The sequence below is a fragment of the Cupressus sempervirens genome, chromosome 6 (genome assembly GCF_028749045.1).
Source record: "Cupressus sempervirens isolate cs-2001-9-10 chromosome 6, ASM2874904v1, whole genome shotgun sequence".
Classification (NCBI taxonomy): domain Eukaryota; kingdom Viridiplantae; phylum Streptophyta; class Pinopsida; order Cupressales; family Cupressaceae; genus Cupressus; species Cupressus sempervirens.
Genome location: NC_143123.1, coordinates 424,942,680 through 424,966,061, shown reverse-complemented (window position 1 = coordinate 424,966,061; position 23,382 = coordinate 424,942,680). Strand labels below are relative to the sequence as shown.

At 35.4% G+C, this 23,382-nt stretch overlaps 1 protein-coding gene across 3 annotated transcripts in view; it reads right to left on the bottom strand.

The window, feature by feature from the left end:
• The window catches only part of LOC149552863 (CBL-interacting serine/threonine-protein kinase 24-like), a 127,596-nt gene that overhangs the window by 73,909 nt on the left and 30,305 nt on the right, over window positions 1-23,382 (bottom strand). For all 3 annotated transcript variants that reach the window (XM_089788392.1, XM_089788394.1, XM_089788393.1), the window contains exons 2-3: window positions 17,304-17,366; window positions 17,045-17,116 (exon numbers count right to left, since the gene is read on the bottom strand). In XM_089788392.1, the coding sequence (XP_089644518.1) occupies window positions 17,045-17,116; window positions 17,304-17,366 (135 nt within the window). The remainder of the gene's footprint in view (window positions 1-17,044; window positions 17,117-17,303; window positions 17,367-23,382) is intronic.

Genomic DNA, 23,382 nt, shown 5'->3' with positions numbered 1-23,382 from the left:
TGCCTATATAAAGGAGTGCCCCCTCATTGTAAAAATCATCTTTTATTGTATGCAAGAAAGCTCTGCCATATTTGTGCAAGCATAACTTTGATTGTGTAGTATGAATTTGGGAGAAAAGTGAATAAAAGAAGCAATTGAATTTGAAGCTTTGACTATAATTTGTGTCTATTGTCTTGATTCATGTTATTATTGTGTGTTCAATAAAAGAACATAGTGATTTAAGAAGCAATCGGAGCTGAAGCTTTAACTGGAAGCGATTGTGAAAATATATAGCTAGAAGCTTTGTCTGTAGCTTATACTTCTTTCTTCATTCGCAAAACAGTTAAATTATTTTTACATTTAGGAGTCTTTGTGCCCTAATTGTAAAGCTTTTTCATATAGAAGTATGGTCGGACTTAGAGCCAAACCAGTGCATTTTCAGCTAGCCTTTGAGTTAGTGAAGATTTATCGGTATCACTATTTACAACTCTTGATAGAAGTGTAGTTAGAGATTCACCCTGCCCATTACTCACCCATTACTCGCTCCACGAGTAAATGGATTCTTTTTTGAAAGATAAGAAGAAAAGATATTGGTAACACTCATTTTACAAGATCTCTCTACTTTTTGCTTACCTTGAGTTGATCCAAGGAATAGTGAGAAAGGGGAGCCTTCCCTTTAAGATAGGAGAGACTCTGTCTCACACGCTATGGGTGGTCATCCTATTTTGCAACTGGATTTTTACCCAAACCTATCAGTTGCAAAATAGCCACCCAATATGAACAAAAGAGATTAGGTTGTGTTGAGGCCGATAGAAGAGAGATTAAACAAGATGAACACAACTGAAGGAGTGGAAATGGACTCAGAGATAGACGGAAGCTAGACCCCATGATTGAAGGATTTGTGGAGTATTGACAATGAAGCAACAAAGGAATCAGTTAGTGATCAACAACAAGCACAAAAAGGCATAGTCTTATTTGTTCATCTTCACTATTCTAGGTGAAACAAGGCGCAATATACATATGTTAATTGCCTTAACCAAACAGTACTATTGATGACTATGATATGCCAATAAGATATGTAATAGTAATATAATTGTCGGCTCAATAGGAACCAATGGTCAACACTCATATGACTGTTATTAGCCTAATACGGTGAGCCCATTTAGTGGCAATATTATAGTCATCCATGCTCAATACAATGATCAGCAATCACAACATATTTGGTGAATATACAATTTGATCTAATCACAGACTATTTGATTTATTTATAAACTATCGTTGTCATTGAAATTTTGACACCTGATAGTCACTATTTCGACGAAGCCTGTCGTCAATGTCATGACAAACTCGTCAATAAAAATCTCAATGTCATTGATTTTTCGATGCGACCTGTCATTGAGCGCATGGTTTGTCCATAAAAATTTCCTAAACATCAATCTTTCGACCAAAACAGTCATCAATAACAATTTCGTAATTGTCAAACTTTCGATGTTTCCTACTAGTGGTCTGACGTTGCACTATGACAGAAATTAGGATGATTTTCAATGGAGTGGTCCGCCCATATATCAACAGTCCTAGATTACATTGAAATTTCGACAAAATCATAGCGAAGATATTTTTCAACCTTTGAGCGTCAAAATATCGACCAACGCTTGTCGAAAAATATTTTGGTTTGTGTAATATCCCTCTAGATATTTTTTCCCCAGTTTTTCACTAACAAATTTTCAAAATACAACAAATCATTTTATGCAATAAAAAATCAGCAGTAACCAACAAGATACTCATATAATTATTGCATTATAAACTAACAATACAATAACATAATAAGGAAAAATGCAATCTTATAAACAACAAAAATAGCCAGATTGGAAAACACATACAATGAGCATGTAATCCAAGTGTGAACTTTGATGTTAATCTACCACATAGATGAATCGGGTTTGCATACAATCCACCTGAAAATCCTAAAGGGTTACACCCTCAGATTTTGAAACTAAAAGCTGCAAGCTTTCACATTTTCACAATGAAATCTGAAATCAATCTCACTCCAAGCATACTGAAAATGAATTGCCTCACTTCTTTTAATGCTCAAAGTAGTGCCCCTTCAACTCCCTTCTCTCTTCTTATCATCTTATTCCTCCTTTGTCACTTTTTAGCCCTTTCATAATAATAAATTGAGCTTTTTATAATTTTACATCATGCTCTCATAAGCCAATTTTAATATTACATGAATATGTCCTTAAATTTCCTAACCTCTTAAAAGGGGGACATTACTGTCCTCCCTCCTTGATATTGGTTGGCCTCAAGCAACTAAAAGTTCTTAAACAAATACCATAACCCCATATCCATCTGCTAGCATCCTTATGGCCCATATTGGTAACTCTAAAGTCAGGATATGCCATGTTGTGGCACCAAAAATAAGAATGCAACCCTCTATCACTATGATTCCTAGATCCCATGTCACCCTAAGAGATACAGTTGCTCATGCTTGTTGCAATATTCTGAACTCAATTGTTCCCTGCCTCAAACATTTAAGTAACCCAACACAATCCACAAAATGCAAGGCACTCATCCTATCAACTCCTAGATCTCATATCATCTTGTCAACATGATCTTGGGAATCGTAATGGTAGTTCATCCATCCACTTCGTCTTGTATCATCCAACTGCACAAGTATAGCATGTTGTATATGCCAACAATACCTCCAATATGCATAAAAACCAACTTATTAGGACACCAAGTGCCACAGCTATAGGATATACTATCGTGAAGAAAGATGCTAAAGGTGTCATTGTACCCATGTGTAGTGAAGAATTCCAACTCGTTAGATCTCCAAATGTTGCTGCCAAAACCCAAATCAGCAACAAGAATACCAACAATGTTGTCATTTTTCAACTGAGCTGCAAAGGTAAACATCACATATGGAATATCCCTCAACTAAAGATGACTTCACCTCTCTGCATATAACTCAATATTCCTTGTAGACCTTGCCAATTCTGAAAATATAATGGTAGACCAAGCTAGAAAGTCACTGCTGTTGAAGCAGGCATAAAGATAAAATCACCAATTGACAAAAGAGCAACAAAAGGGTCTAAGGGACTAAAGAGTACAAATAGGGAAACCAACCCCAACAAGAACACTAAACAATGTCTGAGAAAGAGCTACAAAGAAAGTAATAAACGGAAACATGGAGAAGAGACTAGGAAAAGACTAAAGGTCTGTTAGAAGTTGTAATCTTTCCTTGGTATATTTATAAACCAAGGTTAGACCTTCTTTATTTATTGTTGTAATATATTAGGATATAAGCCAAGGTATCCTAATATATTTCTTTTTTGTCTTTTTTCCACTACATCTTATTTTGTCATCTAGTGGAATATGTGAGGACAAATATTTATTATAATTTGTAATTTAGATTATTCCTCCTTAAGAGGAATCTCACACTTGGCCTCACACACTTATGAATGGTGGCATTCATAGACATGGGAGTTACATTCTAACTCCTCTCTCTCATCTCTATTTAAGAGATGACCCTCCTCTCTCATTTCCAATGAGGTTTCTTCCTCTTCTCAATTATTGTATGAGCAATTGTTCTCTTGCTCTCTCTCTCTTTCTTCTTAGGCTTTTCATGCCTCATTCATAACATCACAAGGGGTTTTCTTTGCTTTCCCCTTTCCAAATATCTTGTCTCATGGTGTTGGATCTTGAAGCTTTCTCTCTCCTATCTTATGGTAATATCTTTTCATGCATTTACTCACTTAGATTCTTTCCTGGTATTGCTTATTTACAGATTTCTTTTTCCATTTCTAACATTGTATCAGAGCAGTTTAATCTTTGTTTTGAGTGTTTGCATGAAGGTACGATTCGAAGGAGACTCTTGAGAGAGATTTCAATTGTCTTAAGATGGAAGAAATTGAATTTTTTTTTGGGTTTGGCTGGTTTACCGCCAAACCTGATTAACTTTGAAAAACTAGCATTTTTAACTTCTGTTTGCTCTAATTTGTGCAGGTTACTTCTTATTTTCTAATAGTTTTTCATCTAACCCCCTTTGGAAGGCTTGCCGCCAAAGGGTTTTCCTTATTAGCAACTCTGTGCTCTTTTGATATCTGTCTTGCCTGTCCTCCCTTTAGCTTATGCCTTTTATTAGCATTCTGGTTTCCTGCATAGGTTTGGCTCACACTTGGTTTTTTTGGCCTTAAGTTTTTGGCTCCTTGTCAGGGACCGTTTCAACTTTTTCTTTTATGCATGCCTTCAACTATGTCATATGGAAGGTAAAGCGAGTATGCAAAATTCTTAACCTGATTATATGATTTGCCCACCATATCTCTGGTGTGCATAAATACTTTGTTTGGATAGCGGGCAGAGATTACTGCGGCTTCCTCGCCCACCAGGCGGTTTCCTCCGTTGAATGCAACGAGAGCAGAGCTTTTCCGCTTCGATATTTCATTTATTCCTATAGAAATTGGGCTCTGCCCGGGCTTCAAATTTACCACTGCAACCTTCATCCATTCTGACCCTAAATCTATGCTACATACTGCGCAGAATGCAGGTGCAAATGGTGCAAATGCTACAGTAGCAAACAGAACAGCAACATCAGTCACATAATTTGTTGCATTGTTTATACCTTCTCGGTGGAGCTTCCTCAACTCTTTTGCAATACCATTCACTTTTTTATTAGTCCTCCGAGTCTGCTTCAGTTGATGATGCACATCCTGTTTTATAGCAGTAACTATTTGTTTTAGCTCATCTCTAGGTTGATTTAGATTCTTGGCTTTAACTGCACTTGCATTAACCAAAACATCCATTTGCCGTTCATTGCTCTGAGTAGATGATCCGTCTCTATGTCTAAATCTAACCTTATCGGAAATTTTGCCGTAAGTTCTCTTTGGAACACATTCACCGTCAGATTCCAGGTTCATTATAAATTTCACTTGCTTTTGCGCTCCTTGGGAAAGTTGCTTAAACTTACTATTCCCATCTGACTTACCCGTTGTCATGACCCAATATCCTACCTACAAACACTCTGCTTTTGCAACAAACAGTATCTAACCTTCCGATCCCTGACCAACACCAAACTTGTAACGAAGAACAGCAGAATTTATGTGCCTCAGTTCACAACTCATCTGCTAAGCCTTACCTTTAGGCTTTTATCTCGACCTTTGTCTCAGGCAAAAGCCTATAAGCATCAAATATTTCCCCTATCAAAACCTCAATACTCCGGACCTCGTTATTGAAACGCTTTTTCTAGTCACATTTACACTGAAGTTCGATCTGACTTAGATTTCACTCCGTGACAGCCGTTACAAAAAATCGCTCCAACTTCAACTAAAAAGGGCGAGAGGAGAATACATTTTCCAAAAATACGCCACCAGCTCAACTGGCACTTGCCTGCACTCCTCCCATTTGGAACAAGACTGCTGCAGGGCAGCGGAGTTCCTGCTAAAAAAATTGCATTACAAATTCAATACAATTTTTTACAAGTTCTTTTTAGAAAACTTATTGCAGTCTGCTATAATGTATTCGCATCATTACTATTCTTGAAATCTTTATTTTAGTAACATTTTCTTGTATTTTCATGCAAGATTCTTTTCCTATTTTTGAGCTCTTGACAGAGACACTATTTTCTTTTATCATTGCCTTTTGCCAACCTATTTTTGCCATGTAATCATTCATTGTTAGACAGCTCAAACACAAGTGCAATATTTTATTTTAAATCTCTCTTACTCCTTTACGTGGTTTTAAGTAAAAAAGGAGAAGTTAAGGATATTTTTTTACAGAAGTTCTTAGTATTAAATATTAAAACTAATTAAAGTTTTATTATTATTTTTACATAAAAACTTAAGAGTTTTTATGTTTTTTTTAAATAAATAAATAAATATCCTCATTTATAATTCCTTTTCTTGCCATGATCTAGGAGGATTCTTGTCTTTGTTGGTGATATCTTCTCACTTGTGTTCACCTTGCATGGAGATTTTAACTGATATCTAATAATTTATGCTTATTGCTCTTCCAAATACTCCTTTTTATCTCAATTATTTAGGTTTATGAGTATCTTACACTATTGCCTTCGACTTTATTGTGATATTTTTTATCATTCTATGCCCGTGTTGGCACTTTATGGTTTTATACCATTGATTTACATGATTTATATGATACTTTGTTTTGTAAGTTGCATCGGGAGCCAATTTATCAAGGTTAACTATGGTGGACCCGACAGTTTTAAACTGACTCGTAGTTGCCTTATCTGGCCCGTGGAGTATCCCTCCAACCTATAATTGGTGTGCACTTACTTCTATGGAGTTTCTCTCCATGTTGTTCCATTTTTGTTCCTCAATGCGAGGATGATATTTTATGGGGATTTCCCATTTCAATCTCTTTATTTCCTTGGTGTATGCTCCTAGTTTTGATTTAATCATGGTATGACTTCCTACACTTTGCTCATTTTTGAGTGTATAGGTGACGAGGCTACCATATCTTGGAGCACTCCTATATTGAAGACTTTATTTGAGAAAGTTGTTTTGACCCATGTTGATCTTTTTCCTCATGGCAATGATGTTGCTTGTCCATGATGGATTTCTTATTTGAAGGCAATATGTTGTTACTCCTCATAAACCCTTCCTTTGGTCCACTTTAGCAATTATTCTTGGAAAAACTGTAACTTGAATTATTTGGTGCTTGAGGCACATGTTCTACTTATTTATTTTTGTCTCTTTTATATTTCTTTGATAAATATATTAATGTGATAATGATTTGCATACTTTATTGCTTAGATCATGAGTTATGCACGTTATGGAAGGACGCCCCCATTAACTTGCAGTGAGATGATTCATTAAGTGGACTGTCTATATCCACGTGATTGATCCAAGATTGATGCAAGTATCATTAGTTGACCTTGTCTGTGGTCATTTGTGCATTAGTATAATATACTTTTCATGAGAGCATTGACCAAGCTTTTTACTCAATTTGTCCTTGTTGACAATTTTTTGAGCATATAATTTATCTTGATATCAGGTAATCTCCATTACTTTGTGGTAATATGTTTTATTTTCCTCTATTTCTCTATGAAAATTTTCTTATCCTTATCCAAAAGGATTTCTAATTTGAATATAAGATGAAATTCTACTTGTGGATAGTTGTCTTGTTTTTTTGTTTTCTTTGTTTTCTAGGTGATCCATCAAGGAACCTTCTCGATTTTTCACATATGAAGATGTGTCTATGTTTCCACTTGATCACATTCAAAGGACTCGTGTACTTCTCTTCGATCTACAAATGTACCATATGGCTTGAAGGCAATCAAATTACTTCATATTTAAGATTAAGTTGCAGATTTTTGTAAATTATGGGTTTAATACCCTTTGATGTAATTTCCCCAAGTAAAGATTAAAGGGGGGTGTTAGAAGTTGTAATCTTTCCTTGGTATATTTATAAACCAAGGTTAGACCTTCTTTATTTATTGTTGTAATATATTAGGATATAAGCCAAGGTATCTTAATATATTTCTTTTTTGTCCTTTTTCCACTACATCTTATTTTGTCATCTAGTAGAATATGTGAGGACAAATATTTATTATAATTTGTAATTTAGATTATTCCTCCTTAAGAGGAATCTCACACTTGGCCTCACACACTTATGAATGGTGGCATTCATAGACATGGGAGTTACATTCTAACTCCTCTCTCTCATCTCTATTTAAGAGATGACCCTCCTCTCTCATTTCCAATGAGGTTTCTTCCTCTTCTCAATTATTGTATGAGCAATTGTTCTCTTGCTCTCTCTCTCTTTCTTCTTAGGCTTTTCATGCCTCATTCATAACATCACAAGGGGTTTTCTTTGCTTTCCCCTTTCCAAATATCTTGTCTCATGGTGTTGGATCTTGAAGCTTTCTCTCTCCTATCTTATGGTAATATCTTTTCATGCATTTACTCACTTAGATTCTTTCCTGGTATTGCTTATTTACAGATTTCTTTTTCCATTTCTAACAAGGTCTTTTCTTAGTAGAAAGAAATCCAAAACTGAAGGATAGGGTCTAAGCCATTGTCTAGTGAGTCCAAGACACGGTCTCACAGATCTACTGTGCCCAGAAGCAGGAGTACTGAACATATGCGTCGTACCTCGAACAGAGGACATGGGCAAGAAAAAGGTCGTGATAAGCTGACTTGAGGCTTGGCTTTGGGGAGACATGAGCTATAAAGTGATGCAGGAGCATCAGCACAAGCAAAGATCCTCATGGAAGATGAAAGGTGGATAAGAGGCAAAGAAGACTATGAACCAATAAAGTGGCATGTTCTAAAGCCTATCATGGCCTTAGATGTTTTCAAAATGCCAAAAATGTAATGAATCCTAAACGGTCTATTAAGGACCTTAGGATCACAAATGGTGAAATAAGGTTAGAAAAGACCTATGGAATCAAATAGTTTTAGTAGTCCTAGGTTTGTTAATTTCGTCTAGAGGACCTAATAAGCAAGTTGGCAAGGTTAATTAGTTGTTTTAAGCAATAAAATGTAAGTTGGAAATTCAAATCTTTGAATTCCAACAGGGGGAAAGTTGTTTCAGGAAGTTTTATGCATAACCAAGCTTGGAAACCGATTCCAATCGGTTGGAGTAGTTGCTAGGAAGGTTTTATGATCCTTTGAAGGCATTGTATGGCAAGCCGCAAATAAAGGTTGGTACTTTACACATACTACCAAATATTGTGCAGTACTAAGCCTTACAACAGTAACTCCAAAGAAGTTTTGATCTAGAATTCATTAGTCATCTGATGATCATGCTAGATAGAGTGAGACACTTGAAGTGAATATCTTTGATGATTGAGATTATGAGTGTCCTTCTATATCAAGAGGGAGCATGACAGTTCATTAGAGAAAACCTTGGAAAAAGAGAGGGAATAGATAGAGGATATATTTCCGTTAACCTGAGGGAATCTGACCTCTAACACTTCATCAGAGGTAACTTTGAATGAGGAGTTCAAAATTTAATATAAGATTCAGAGGGAGTTTCAACACTTTATTAGAAGTAACCTTGACAATGAGGTCAAAGGGTTAGTGTTTCTTCGTGAAGAAGTTCCAAGTGCAATCCCTCATAATACATTCTTCTCTATAAGAGATAAGTTTTAGGTGAAAACCTTATTCTCTGATATGATTTATGGTAGATGTCATAATAGCCCCACATGAAAGTATCTGTGGTGACATCATGTATGTATGGGCCTACCCCTTGTGTATAACATGAGGAAGTGACGACTTCCAAACGATTATCACTTGTATGTGTAGAAGTTATTGGAAGGTGACAATCTTACAATAACTTAAATCATGACATACATTTTAAGTAAATGTAGAAACAGATCATGATGGATTATATATTGTAAATAAACAACTAAGCGTTAGATGTCATTCAATTGATGGTCTATGAGTTGCTTGTATAGATATATTTTGAGTACTTGGTGAATATCATGTGTTGATATTCTGAAAGGCCAATGCTCAGAGTATTTGGTGAATATCATGAGTTAATATTCTAAAAGGCCAATATGCATGATATCAAGTGTGATATCAAAATGGTGGAAATCTTCTTATCAAAGATATCCTTAAAATTGGTCATTCCTAATATTACCAATGGTGTAATCTCTATCTTGTGTTTATCCTCCCTAGCTAAGAGGGAGTGTTAATGTTTGGTAGCTTCAATCGAATAAACCTTGAGAAAATACTACTGTATATGTGTGTGTGTATGAGATATGTGTGAGATATATATATATATATATATATATATATATATATTATTATGTGAGATAATTTAATATAATAATAAATCAAGGGGATTATATATATATATATATATATATATATGCACGCACACTTAAAACAATAATTAAAACTTATTATTATATATTTAATGAATAGACGTGTACCATGAAGAGACCTGTCTCTTCTTGGATTATTCTCAATATATAAATATAAGGGGTTGCTGCCTTTGGAAAACACATACCACACAGCAGTGCCAAAACATTTGCAGCGATCCTGACAAAATCAAGAGTTATTACTAGTTTTTCATATGTCAGATCGGTAATCTCTTTATGTATTGATGGAATCCAATTGTTTTTCTCATTTATGTAATTGGTTTGACAAAATGCGTTCATTTCTTGGTATCTTGATGTGATTGTATTAGAATAGTTTATCTTTTTGTATGTCAAGGTTCGTTGTTTTTGTTTTGTCATCATTTCATTTTTTCTTAAACACCTTCATAATCATTACCATTTGTGAATCTTAATTAGTATCCATATGCCTACTATTGGGATTTATGCTCTTACTTTCTTTGGTGTTGTTCTATCTCATTTTTGTACTTTCAGGTGAAAAGTACACTGAAATCTTAAATACTCTCTTCATACAAGGGAGATGTGCATCTCAATTGCAGAGGAAGGTTGTGACAGATCATTGTTTATAACAATCTCTCCAATTGTTGACACAATTGTCACAGCTCAGAAAGCTAATAGGGTCATCTAAAGAAAGATTTACGATGCCAAATTTGTTTACCAACAAGTTTTAGTTTCTAGCAAAGTTGTAGTAGTGTAAGAGAGGTGATCTTCTATCACAATATTTGAAGGTGATGGTTGCATTCCCTTTGCTTTTTTTAGTGGGCAAATTCTATCTACGTATTTCTCTTTCTTTTGCTTCCTCATGCTCCGTGAGATATTTAAATACTATTTCCTTAGTTACCGGATTCGCCTGGAAATGGCCGGATCCGGACTTGGGTCCGATTCGGATCCGGATCCACGTATGGATCCGTGAGGATCCGGGCAGGATTACGAATCCTGCCCGGATCCTCAAGGATCCACGCGCGGATCTGCATGAATCCGTGGCAATGACAAGAGGAACTTGCAAAAACGTGGGCCCATTATCATTTTTTAATGTTTTTTTTTGTCCTAAAGGCCCTAAACCCTAAAAACGACCCTCTAAGTTACAATGCAAGTTCATTTGCTCTCTATTTTGCTCTCTCATACTTGTTAGTTTGAAGTGAAGTGCTTGGATTCGAAGGAGATTGGTTGTGGAGCTTCAAATACCTTGCAAGAAGTGTTTAAGGTATGCATTTCAACCATATTCTTGAATTCTTTCATAGATTATTGATTTATTTTTAGTTTTCCAAATTTTCAAGTTTTTGTGCGTGTGAAGCATGGTTTTCTTTCACTTTTTTTTTCTAGATTGCAAGAATAGAACAATGAGTAGTCAAGGCTCAGTGGGTGGGGGTGGGGCTGCATCACCAAGCTTCAAAATTGATAAGGGGTCTCCTTTATGGAGACACACAACAAGAGTTGCACAGTGTCCTAGGGGTGGGGCATACATATGGAAATGTAATTTTTGCAACATACAACATAGAAGCTCTTATTCCCGAGTGAAACTACATTTTTTGAGCCCTGCGGGTGAAGGAATTCACATGTGTCAAGGTAGTGATAAGAAGGGATTACCAGCTACACAAATAGCAGCATTAGCAAAAGAGCAAGATGATGCTGATAGAGCAGTTGCAAAAGCAAAACGTGGTGCTTCCAAAAAAACAAATATACCAACACCATCATCTGATCAAACAAACACAAGAACACATCCTTTTTTGCCTATGCCAACTACAAATGATGAAGATGAAGACCCATCTCCACTCACCCGCAAGAGAGGCCCACTAGATAGGGCATTCCAAATTGAAAAGAGAGACATTTCTGATCACAAAATTGGACGTTGTTTAATTGCAAATGGTGTTTCATTTAATTTTGCTAGATCACCTTATTTTAGGGAGATGGTGGAAGCAATAAATGATGCACCCCATGGTTACAAACCGCCTGGTTATGAGAAGTTGCGCACTACCATATTACATGATGAGAGGAAAAATGTAGAGGCTCAACTTCAACCAATAAGAGATTTTTGGGTTCAATCGGGTGTGTCTATTATTTCGAATGGTTGGAAAGATTGTAGAAATCGTCCATTGATCAATGTTATTGTTGTATGCCCTAAGGGGGCAATGTTCTTGAAGGCAGTTGATTGTGAAGGGCAAGTGAAAGATGCAGAATTTATTTCACGCATTCTCATTGATGCCATAGAGTCAGTGGGTCCTGATAATGTTGTCCAAGTGGTCACGGACAATGCAAAAGTTTGCAGGGCTGCAGGGATAATTGTAGAGTCTAGATATGATCATATCTTTTGGACACCATGCACCGTCCACTCTCTCAATTTAGTGATGAAAGCAATTGGCACCGAAATAGATTGGGTGAAAAGGATATATGAGGAAGCTGAAGAGATTCAAATGTTTGTGACAAATCACCACATGTCACAAGCAATTTTTAGGAGTTTCTCGGACTTGGAGTTATTGAAGGTAAATTTTTATATTTAATATATAATTGAATATTATTGGATTCCACAATTATTAATTTTTGTTGTTGTTTACATTAACATGTTTTAATTTTTATATGTTTTACTAACTTGAGTTTTAACATGTTCTTAGGTTGCTGAAACCCGCTTTGCCTCTCACACAATCGTCTTGAGACGACTTGTAAAGGTAAAAGAAGCATTGAAGCATATGGTCATTAGCCCCCAATGGGGCATTTGGAAGAATTCCAATACAGCAAGGGCTTTAAATGTGAGAAGAATGATACTAGATGAGGATTGGTGGGGTCTTGTGAGTTATGTGTTGGAAATCACCGATCCAATAATAGCAATGCTTCGCTTCGCAGATAGTGATGAGCCATGCCTTGGGGATATTTATGATTCCATGGATAGTATGCTGGAAAAAATTAAAATGGTAAGTTTTACGCTCTTTTACAACAATTTTTTATTTGAGAGATATCTAGATTCTAAAGTTTAAATTGACATATTCACTAATTATAATTATTATTCATATTTCATATCTTAGGTCATACAGAGGAGGGAGAATGATCCTGAGGACACCCTTTACAAAAAGGTGGAAAAAATTGTTCATCATCGATGGAACAAGATGACCACACCTTTGCACCTCCTTGCATATGCTCTATCCCCGAGGTACTGTAGTTCTTATCAAATGTTTGTGCTTATTTTATCCAATGTTTGTGCTATTGATATTTGATAGTGTTCAATTGTCTTTTGTTATCCCCAGGTACTATAGTGTAGATGTACTTCGCCTTCCAGGTAGAGTGCCACCATTTAGAGATGCAGAGGCTACAGATGGGTATAAGAGGGCACTAGCTAAGATATTCCAAGATCCAAAGATTGGGGCAATTGTGAGGAGTGAATTTGTTGCTTTCAACTCAGGTGAAGATTTCGACCCTATTGCCATAGCAGACCAAAGCAGGATGGGTGCCATCAAATGGTGGTACCTTCATGGGCAAGCCTTTACGTACCTCCAACCTCTTGCCATAAAGGTCCAATCCCAAGTAAGTTTGTAAAATTAAGCTTAAGGTTAACATTCTCAATTCCTTGAATTTATTATTTAATTTATTTATCTTGATTGTTGTATTGATAATTTTTAATTTCTCTTGTGGTTGCCAGCTCTTCTGCCGCTGAGCGGAATTGGAGTACTTACTCCTTTATCCACTCAATCAAACACAACCGGTTGGCTCCAAAATAATCAGAAGACCTTGTGTTCATTCACAACAATTTGCGCTTGTTGTCACGAAAGGATCCTAAGTACAAGAAGGGGCCTGAAAAGCTTTGGGATGTAGCACCCGAGACTCCTGATTTAGATATGACCATCCGAGATCTTGCTAGATCCACTTTGATTGATGTGGATGATGAGGAGGAGGATTATGAGTTAACAATCCCCTCTACTACTAGTGGTTTGGGTTCCTCTACTGATACAGATGCAGCACTTGCAGCTCACCAGTACCCCTCTGATGCGGATTTTCTTGAAAATTCATTTGATGATTAAATAAAAAACTTTAGTGTTGACTCTTGACTCTTTTATGAGTAAATCATGTTATAAACTTTAAGTTTAATGATATATATTTTGAATGTTACAAACTTTCACTTTCAGTAATTCAATGTGAATGTGTTGATTTTCTTTATAATCGTGGAAATAGATTAATTATCAATGTCATTGATCAAGTATACTAGATTCATACTATGAAATGATTTAGTTTTAGAATTATGTATATTTCTCTTATTTTTTAGTATATATAATGCATATATATATATATATATATATATATATATATATATATATGCACGAATCCTCCACGAATCATAATTGGGAAAAAAAAAAAAATCCCAAATCCACGGATCTGATTCACGTGCCTGAATCGGATTCGTGTCACGAATCGGCAACTAAGACTATTTCATTTGGTATGGGTGCTCCGTTTTTTCTAAGGCATTCATGACACCTTTTCCTAAGTATCCACAAAAATGGCCTACCACCTGATAATATAAGTATTGCCTTCTACATCACAACCCTAACATTTTCAATTGAATCCACCATCTCTTGGAAGGGGTCTTATAATATCAACATACTTCCATAAAGGAGAAACAAATTTCTGGATTTATTCTTTGTTGTTCATTATTGCTCAGAGAATAAGAGATAGATGTCATTGTAGTTCTAATGGCAAGAATATTATACACATTCAAAATAAAAATAAGAGACTAGAAAAAAATAGGTAAATCTTATGGAAAATTAAAGAGAAATGACAAAAGGAGAATCTTAAACAAAAACAAAATCAAATTAACAAAATAACATACCTCTTTCACCAATTAGAAGCTTGCAAAGGTGTAGGACTGAAACACAAACACTTGACGAAGATTCAAAAATCAATCTTCGAACTCACTCTTGCTCAACCACCTATTTGCTCCACTTCAATAGAAAACAATCTATTTACATACCATGTGAGCCATAAAACCCAATGCAAGTCAGTTTAAAACACCTTTCTAGAGTTACGAATCTCACAATTGCATAAAATTTGCAAGAGAATATGACTTGTTTGTCACTTTTCCGGTCGGGGTCAAATTTTGTCTGATCAAATATTGGTCGGTTCACACGGGTTTAAACTAAGTTCAAACTGCATCAAACCACATGTGTGCACGGACTCGGACGTAGTTCGTACCAGACCTAGACCAAGTTCCTATATAGCCAAACTAAATTGTTGAGACTTAAATTATAAAGAGATTATTCAAAAATATATATATAATTGATCTTTGTTTTTGTTGACATCTATTTCAATATTTCAAAATGTTTGTTTTCTTTTGATCTTTATTTTCATTGACATCTATTTCACTATTCTTTTCTTTTTTCAGTTACCACTTTAACTCCTTTAAAATTGCATATCGATCATGCAATTGTTCTTTATGTTTCCAAGCATCCATTATCAACTCCCCAATCACAAAACCTTTAGCAAGTGTTGTCAAGTAGGATTGCAAACAAAGTGGGCTTAACCTTGGAGGAAACTCCTTAATTAAGTGTTTTTGAGCTAGAGTAGTATTGGGATGGGTGAGCTCCCAATAAGTCCTCATGCTGCACCTCAGTGAGCATCACCTAGATGCAATGAGTGTTGAGTGTTCCATTCATTCTCATGAGGGATGGGTTTTTATGAACTTGTGCTCATGAAAAATGGGTCAATGAGTTTGACTCAATAACTACATAGTTGAATCCTGATAGCTATATCACAATGTGATGACGCTTGCACATTCTTTATTTTTACTTTGTTGGCTCTCCTATCTTCTGCCCTCACAAAGCGTACGGCCAGTACAAATTTCATAAGACTTCTTGCACATTGTGATGATGCTTACACATTCTTTATTTTTACTTTGTTGGCTCTCCCTATCTGCTGCTTCCTCCCAAAGTGTAGGGACTGTACAAATTCCATAAGACTTCTTGCTTGAGTGGTAAAGCACTCTGATGACACTTTCTCCCCATCTACAGCTTCCTGTTGCAAAATTTACGTTTAAATTGCAGATGAATTTCTTATGAGAAAGTTAATAATGATGCGTGTCTTGTTAAGATCATTAAAAGAACTTGATTTTGAAACAGATCATTGAGGTAAAGATGGAAAATGTGACTTTAAGAACTGCTGTAGGTAACTATTGTTTTACTTTGTTATGAAGACATATAATGCTCAGTTTCTTTGATTATTGAATCATATGGTACTACGTACTGATGTTTTGGGTTTTGTAAAGAATTATGATACCATTTTTACTACTATTAACACAATAGAAGATTGACATTTTCATGATAGCAACTTAATTATATACTTTTGGTGATAAGGATTCCACTTGTCTATCCAACATGATGTTATGACCTGCACTTTGGTGAAGATGTAAAATGTGACTTTAAGAACTGCTGTGGGTAACTGTGATGTTACTTTTTATGGTAATATTATTATGCTCGGTTTCTTTGATTATTGAATCATATGGCACATGATGTTTTGGGTTTTGTCAAAAATTATGCTACTATTTTTACTACAACGAACCCAATAGAAGATTGATGATTTCATGATAGCAACTTGATTATATATTTTTGGTGTTGAGGATTTCACTGTCACCCCAACATGCTGCTACGACCTGCACTTTGGTTCATAATGAACGAATGAATATAATGTCACCATGACAAAAAGTTAAGTTGATCATGATTACCAAACTACACCTGTTAAATACTCTTGAAGAATATCTATTAATAACTTGTGACTGGACTAGTCTTCAGTAGATTCTATCAGACAGACTCAGCAAACTCAATAAAAAGTTAGCTCCTATCTTGGTTTAAAAATTGACAGAAACTAAAAAAGTGGTACATTTATCCAATTTCCAGGTAAAAGGATTCTTATAGAAAGTGGTTGCAAAAGCACCTCACTAAATCTAGTAATAAAGACAAGAAAACCCAAAATTTTCCCTTGTAGGCATCTGTACTACTCTAGAGCAATGCTTTGAGTTCAACAGTAGCAATTGTTCTTCTGATGCACTGATATTGCAATTAATATTTTAATTCAAGGAAGATAATAACAACCTCTCAAGCAGCTTCATGCACATACAGTGTTCTGATTTTAGAGGTATTTGTTTTAATAAAACAGACAATATGCATAAGAAGATTAAATGTCAGATTTAAGCTTCGTGCAAAGAGCCCATCCAAAAATGAAAAAATGACTTACAATTTTATCAAACAATTCACCTCCCGTAACAAACTCCAACACAATATAGATCTTTGCCTGACTAGCCAAAACCTGCACAATCACAAGATGTCCTGTAGTAAGAAATACAATCTATATCATACAACCTAAAATTATAAATATAAAACAATAAACCCTTATTAAAATATGGCAAATGAAAATAGCTGAAAACAATTATAAACTATTAAAATGTCAATTGAAGCTACAAAAAATAAGTGCATTCAAGTATTTATCAATTTACCTCATTCAAACGGACAATGTTGGGGTGCCTCACAAGCTTCATTATGGATATTTCCCTTTTAATCTGCAAAATAGTGTTAAATGTGATTGTTAAAAAAATGGATTCTGCTTTATATCAACATAGAACTCAACAAAACCACAAGTGGAAGGTAGATAATGTCATCTAGGAAACCAATTAATGAAATCTTTATAGATCAAATTTTATACATTAAGGAAAGTTCCTTTTAGAGTCCATACACCTTGTACCCCACACACCTGTCATGTCACCTATTTTCCTACAATGGAATTTACTAATAAATAAAAATAATAATAATAAACTAATAGTCAAATAAATTAATATATTGGTAAGATTTATATAAACAATATATTATAATTATGCCTTATTATTAAACAATAATATGATCATAATTAATATGGATATAATATCAAAACAAATAATTAAACATTGAATATATCATTATCATATTATAATGTTAATAATATTATTTGAAACTAATTACATTACATATATATTAAATGAATTCAAAACAAATCTCAACATATTATAAATCAGATGATAAATATATTATTTACAAACTTGAGAAGATGATTGAAGACCAAATTATCGACTAAGTTGGAGACCAACTTAATTGTCTAAGAGTTGTGTAAGATAAGACACGGTGGATCAATGAGCAGGGATATATATGAATTAACAGAACGGTAATCACAGGGAGGATGGGAAAGGACATATGGATTCAAGCAGCAAACAAGGAAGATGAGGGGAAGATAGATCAAAGGCGCAAATGCTTACACAGGCTCAACAATTCTCATCAAACAGGGAATTTGGAAGGGACATAACCCAGACTGGGAATAAACCGCAACAGGAATGGAGTCAAGAAAGGCATCAGTCACTTCTATTCTCCTGGATACCTTAATACTATCGTAAATGCTTAACCAGAGGAAAAATGGTTAATATAGAAGAGTATTAAGTCTGCAACATATAACAAGGAGAAATAGACAAGAAGATCGGAAATACGTCAACAAGAGTACAGAGAAATGTTAATAAGTGGAGCATATAAATCACAGAACATTCTATATATATTATTGATGCTCAAGGATTATGAAGATGACGAATGCATTCCTACTGTAAAGAACTGACATATATTGGCAGAGCCCTATATATCATATATAACCCTATCGATTGAGAAAGAGACATATGCTTGGACTGGAGTTTTGTTTTAACCAAAGAATGTCATCAAACATATCAAATATACAGAAACCTCATCTACTCTGCACAATAACATGTGAGCTTGGAGAATAGAAACCAATTGCTATAACTCTTCAACCAGTGACAAAGAAGGAAAAAAGAGACTTAAAAAGATGCATAATAGACTAGTAGCAGCATCTGAGAAGGAAAGAAAAATGTACGAGCAATGAATACGATCAGCGATAAAGAGAACATCAATATCTATGTGAATCCATATAATTTGAGAGCAGACCAAATACATGTGGAGGCAAGTTGATTGCATATACAAGAAGATCGAAAGCAAGACATATCTCATCTAGAGTAGATCAATAATAACTGGAGGAGGACTCACAGGTCAAAACATGGAAATACACAAAGAAATAGTTTTGAGTGATAAATGACACAACAAACAATTGAAACATCAGTGTCGAAGGTATATGGCGATCAATATAAGAGAGATATAATTTATATTAATCCAGCGGAAACACCAAAGGACATTCAGATCAATAATTTACTTACCATTGTAGAGAACAATACATCAAATTAGTCCCTATCATTATCTTAGAGTGTAATATAAAGATGACATGTAGCCATCGGCGCATATATCAAAGAAAAGAATGGAAATTTAATAAATAATATTGACAGCGACCAAATAGGATCGGTAAAATTGCAATACGCAACACCCAGTTATAGGGAAATAATAAATTTGACATAATAACAAAGGCAGTGACCCAATTAATCATTACTTCTTATTAGATAAGTATCCCCATTGAGAGAATAAGGCCAACAGATAAAATCTCCAGTTCTTGTAAATCCATCCATGAACATTCAATTGCAAAGTTACAAGTCTTCATACAAGAACATCAGTCAATAAGGGGTTAATTTTACATTTTCTACAGAAATTAATTCATATACTATTTTGACATTGTGGTCTTTTTGTTTATAACATTAGACCTCCATTTATTGAGATTCACCTTAGAGTTTCAATGGAACTACTATTAAACAATACTTATTCATATCTAAGGAATGATCATATATATTAATAATTCATTACATTACATCAAAAGCATATATCAGACCGAAGGTAGAAATCTATGCTAGTATAACTGACCATCTAATTGTACATAGTCTACCATTGTGAACAAGGCCTCTAATAAAAGAAGTTTTCATAATTGACTATTTGAGAACATTATCCCAATATTCCTAGCTTGTGGGACATGGGACATTACAGCTGTATCCAAGCATGATCTTGCCATCCTGTAGGGTATACAACAAGAAAAGGAATTATGAAGGTTTACTTTGAAACTAAAGATACAATAGTAATTGAAAGCACAAGATAGTGATACCTTGTATGGAATTGAAAAAAGAAATGGAGTTTGAAGAGATTCACCATGGCTATGCCAACAATCAAAAAAATTGCTAATGTATAAATATATATACTTTATAAATTTATTTTGATTTAAAGATATAAAGGGAAAGAGTGACAATTAAGGGAGAACCGCTAAAGGCAACCTATTTGTTAGCGCCCTCCCAAGGCTGCAATTAAGGGAGAATTATGAGGGCACCCTATTACAGTAGTATGATAGGGAGAACCACAATAAGGGTACCCTACCGCTTTGTGATTAAGGGAGAACTTCAAGGGCATCCTATTGCAGAAGAGACCCAAGCTGCAATGAAGAGAGAATTGCGAGGAACTACTACAAGGACACCCTACTACTCTATGATTAAGGGTGAACCGCTAGGACACCCTGTAGCAGAAGAGACCTGGGCTGCAATTAAGGGAGAATCGTGAAGGGCACCCCATTGTAGCAACAGTTAAGGGAGAACTTCTATAAGGATACCTTACTAGGTTGTAAATGAGAGAGAACTGCTAAGGGCACCCTATTGCAGAAGTAGTTTGATGGAGAACCACTAAGAGCACTCTACTACAGTGGTAGTTAAGGGAGAACCACTACTAGGACACCCTGCTACATTGTGGTTACAGGAGAGCTGCTACTGCACCCACTACAAAGCAAAGATTATAACTTTAGAGGTCTTGAACGAGATATAGTCTCTTCAAGAAATTATATGGTTTACTCTAAGTTGTTGATTTGCTTTTGGGGATGGATTTGAGTTCGGGTTCATTGGTTCGAGCAAAAAAAAAAACTCATTTGGGTTCATGAGTGGAAATATTTATATATAAATACAAAAAAATAAGAGAAACGTGCATAATTGCAAAACTAAGTCATTTCACAGTATGAATTTATGTTGCTTGATCATTGATCAATGCCAAATCTCAAGGATAAACATTAAATACTCATTAATCTATCTTCATGATTGTAAAGAAAATCATACATTGAATTAATAAATTGCGAAATGAAATTGCAAAACATAGACTTGTTCATCAAATAATAAAGTTTAAAACATAATGATAAATGACAAAGTGTTTAGTAGTTTATCAATGATCATGGTATCAAATGCCCTTCAAGGGTCAAGTGGGTTATCAAAAAATGAGGGATCACTGACTTCATCCCTGGCTGCAACTATATCCAGATCCTCATCATTGGAACCAAACCGGTTCCACTAGTCCCAAATGCTACTATATCATCTTCCTCTTCCTCAATATGAGAGATTAGATGAGTGAAATATTTTTTATTAAGTTCCCTTTAGGGTTACACAAAAAAAATATTTTAAAAACCAATCTTTCAAGTTGTTTTATTTCACATTTTGGACCTTACTGCCCCGGGTTCGCTCTAGCATGAACCTGGGCGAACCCACAGTCTGAAATAAGGACCCTGCCCAGACTCGTAGCAAACCCGAATGCAAATACAGACCCACGCAAAGCAAGGGACGAATCCGGTAATAGAAGGTTTATTCATTATGACTCACCATGGAAGAAGGCAATACATAGCGAGGACAATATATCAAGGTAAGTTCTTCTTTATGAATTATTCTTCATGTTTTAAATGGAATATTATAATTTTAAAAAATAATAAAATATATCTATTGTCATTCTAATCTCAAATTGAAATTGGCATTTCAAGATCAGAGTTGCACCGAAGGATCTAATTGCTTGAGGGCAAGCAAATAGAAGAGTATGATATGGTTGGGAAATTTTTTGTTGTTGACATGCAGGACTATGATTGCATTCTTGGCATGACTTGGATGAAATCACTTTCATGAGTTCACTTTCAGCCTTGACAAAATGGACGTGTAAAATTTGAACATGCTAATTACAGCACTATCAGATGGGGGCTTAAGGTGGTGTCGCTTAGATGGATGGAGACGTTGGTACAGCATGACCAAATACAATGGGCAGAAGGAATGGTGGTGATGCCAAAGGAGAGTGTGTAGTAGAAACATGATTATCCCCCATAGGTACAGGAGCTTTTGACCAAACACAATACCATTAGGTAGGCCACTAGATAGAGGTAGGGAGCATGTGATTGAGCTCAAAAGAGGAGCTAAACTGGTGATTATTACTCTCCCTACATGCATCTGAAGATATATAAAATGAGATTGAGAAGACAATCAAGGAGTTGCTTGAGATAAGACATATCAAGCCTAGTAAGAGCTCTATTGCTTCAGCAATGGAATAAGTTGAAAAGAAAGATGGGACTTTCAAATGTGAATCGATCATAGGGAGTTGAACAAGAGAACTATTACAAATAGATACCCGATTCCCTATATAGATGAGCTAGTTAATGAGCTTCATGGAGCCTGCTATTTTTTCAAAATAGATTTGAGATTGCGTTATCATCTGATCTGAGTAAGGGAGGATGACATGGAGAAGACAATTATCTAGTGTCATTATGGGCATTTTGAGTTTCAGTCATGCCTTTTGGGTTAACTAACACTCTAGCTACCTTTCAGTCGTGCGTGAACAAGGTATTCAGGAATCAATAGAGGAGATTAGTGTGGATCTTTGATGATATTCTAATCTACAATAGGACTTGGGAGGAGCATCTAAAACACCTTGATACTGTACTGAGCATCCTAAAGCGATAGTCCTTTTATGCTAAAATGTCAAAATGTAGGTTAGGGATGATCGAGTTATTAAATCTAGGACACATCATTAGTGTTAAGGGTGTTTGTGTGGATCTAGAGAAAATATAGGCTATTGTGAATTGGCCGCCACCCAAAAATCTATCACACCTTAGAGAAATGATCGGGTTATGCGGGTTTTCCCGTCGTTTTGTCAAGGGGTAGCCACAGTCAACAACTCCTAACACAGATTTGACTTTGAAGGATGCATTTGAGTGGACAAATAGATTGCAACAATGCTTTGACAGGTTCAAAGAGTTGATGAGCACTTGTTCAGTTTCAGCCACTCTACATTTTAATAAGTCGTTCGAGGTACATTGTGATGCTTCAAGAGAGGGAGTTGGCACAATTTTGATGCATGATAAGCACCCTATTGCATTTAAGAGTAGGGAGCTGAGAGGTGTCGAGAGGAGTTATAGTATCTATGACAAGGAGATGCTAGCCATTATGCATGCATTGGCTAAATTGAAACAATTCTTGGTGGGGTAGCAAATTCACAGTAAAAATGGATCATAACCATCTAAAACATTTTGCTAGGTAGAAAGATTTGAATGATAGACAACAAAAATGGACCAGCTAATTACAAGCTTATGACTTTGAGGTAGTTTTTGTCAAAGGGAAGAAAAACATTGTTTTTTGTCTCGAAGAACTCACTTGTGTGCCTTAGGGGCCATATCAAATGATTGTAGAGAGATGATTGCAGCGAAGTATGCAAAGGGCAAGTGGGCTATAAGCATCATTGATGGTACTACACAAGGTGAGGGGTATTTGATGGTGAATGATTTGATCATGCACAAGGACAGATTATGGTTGGTACTTAGATTTCCTATTA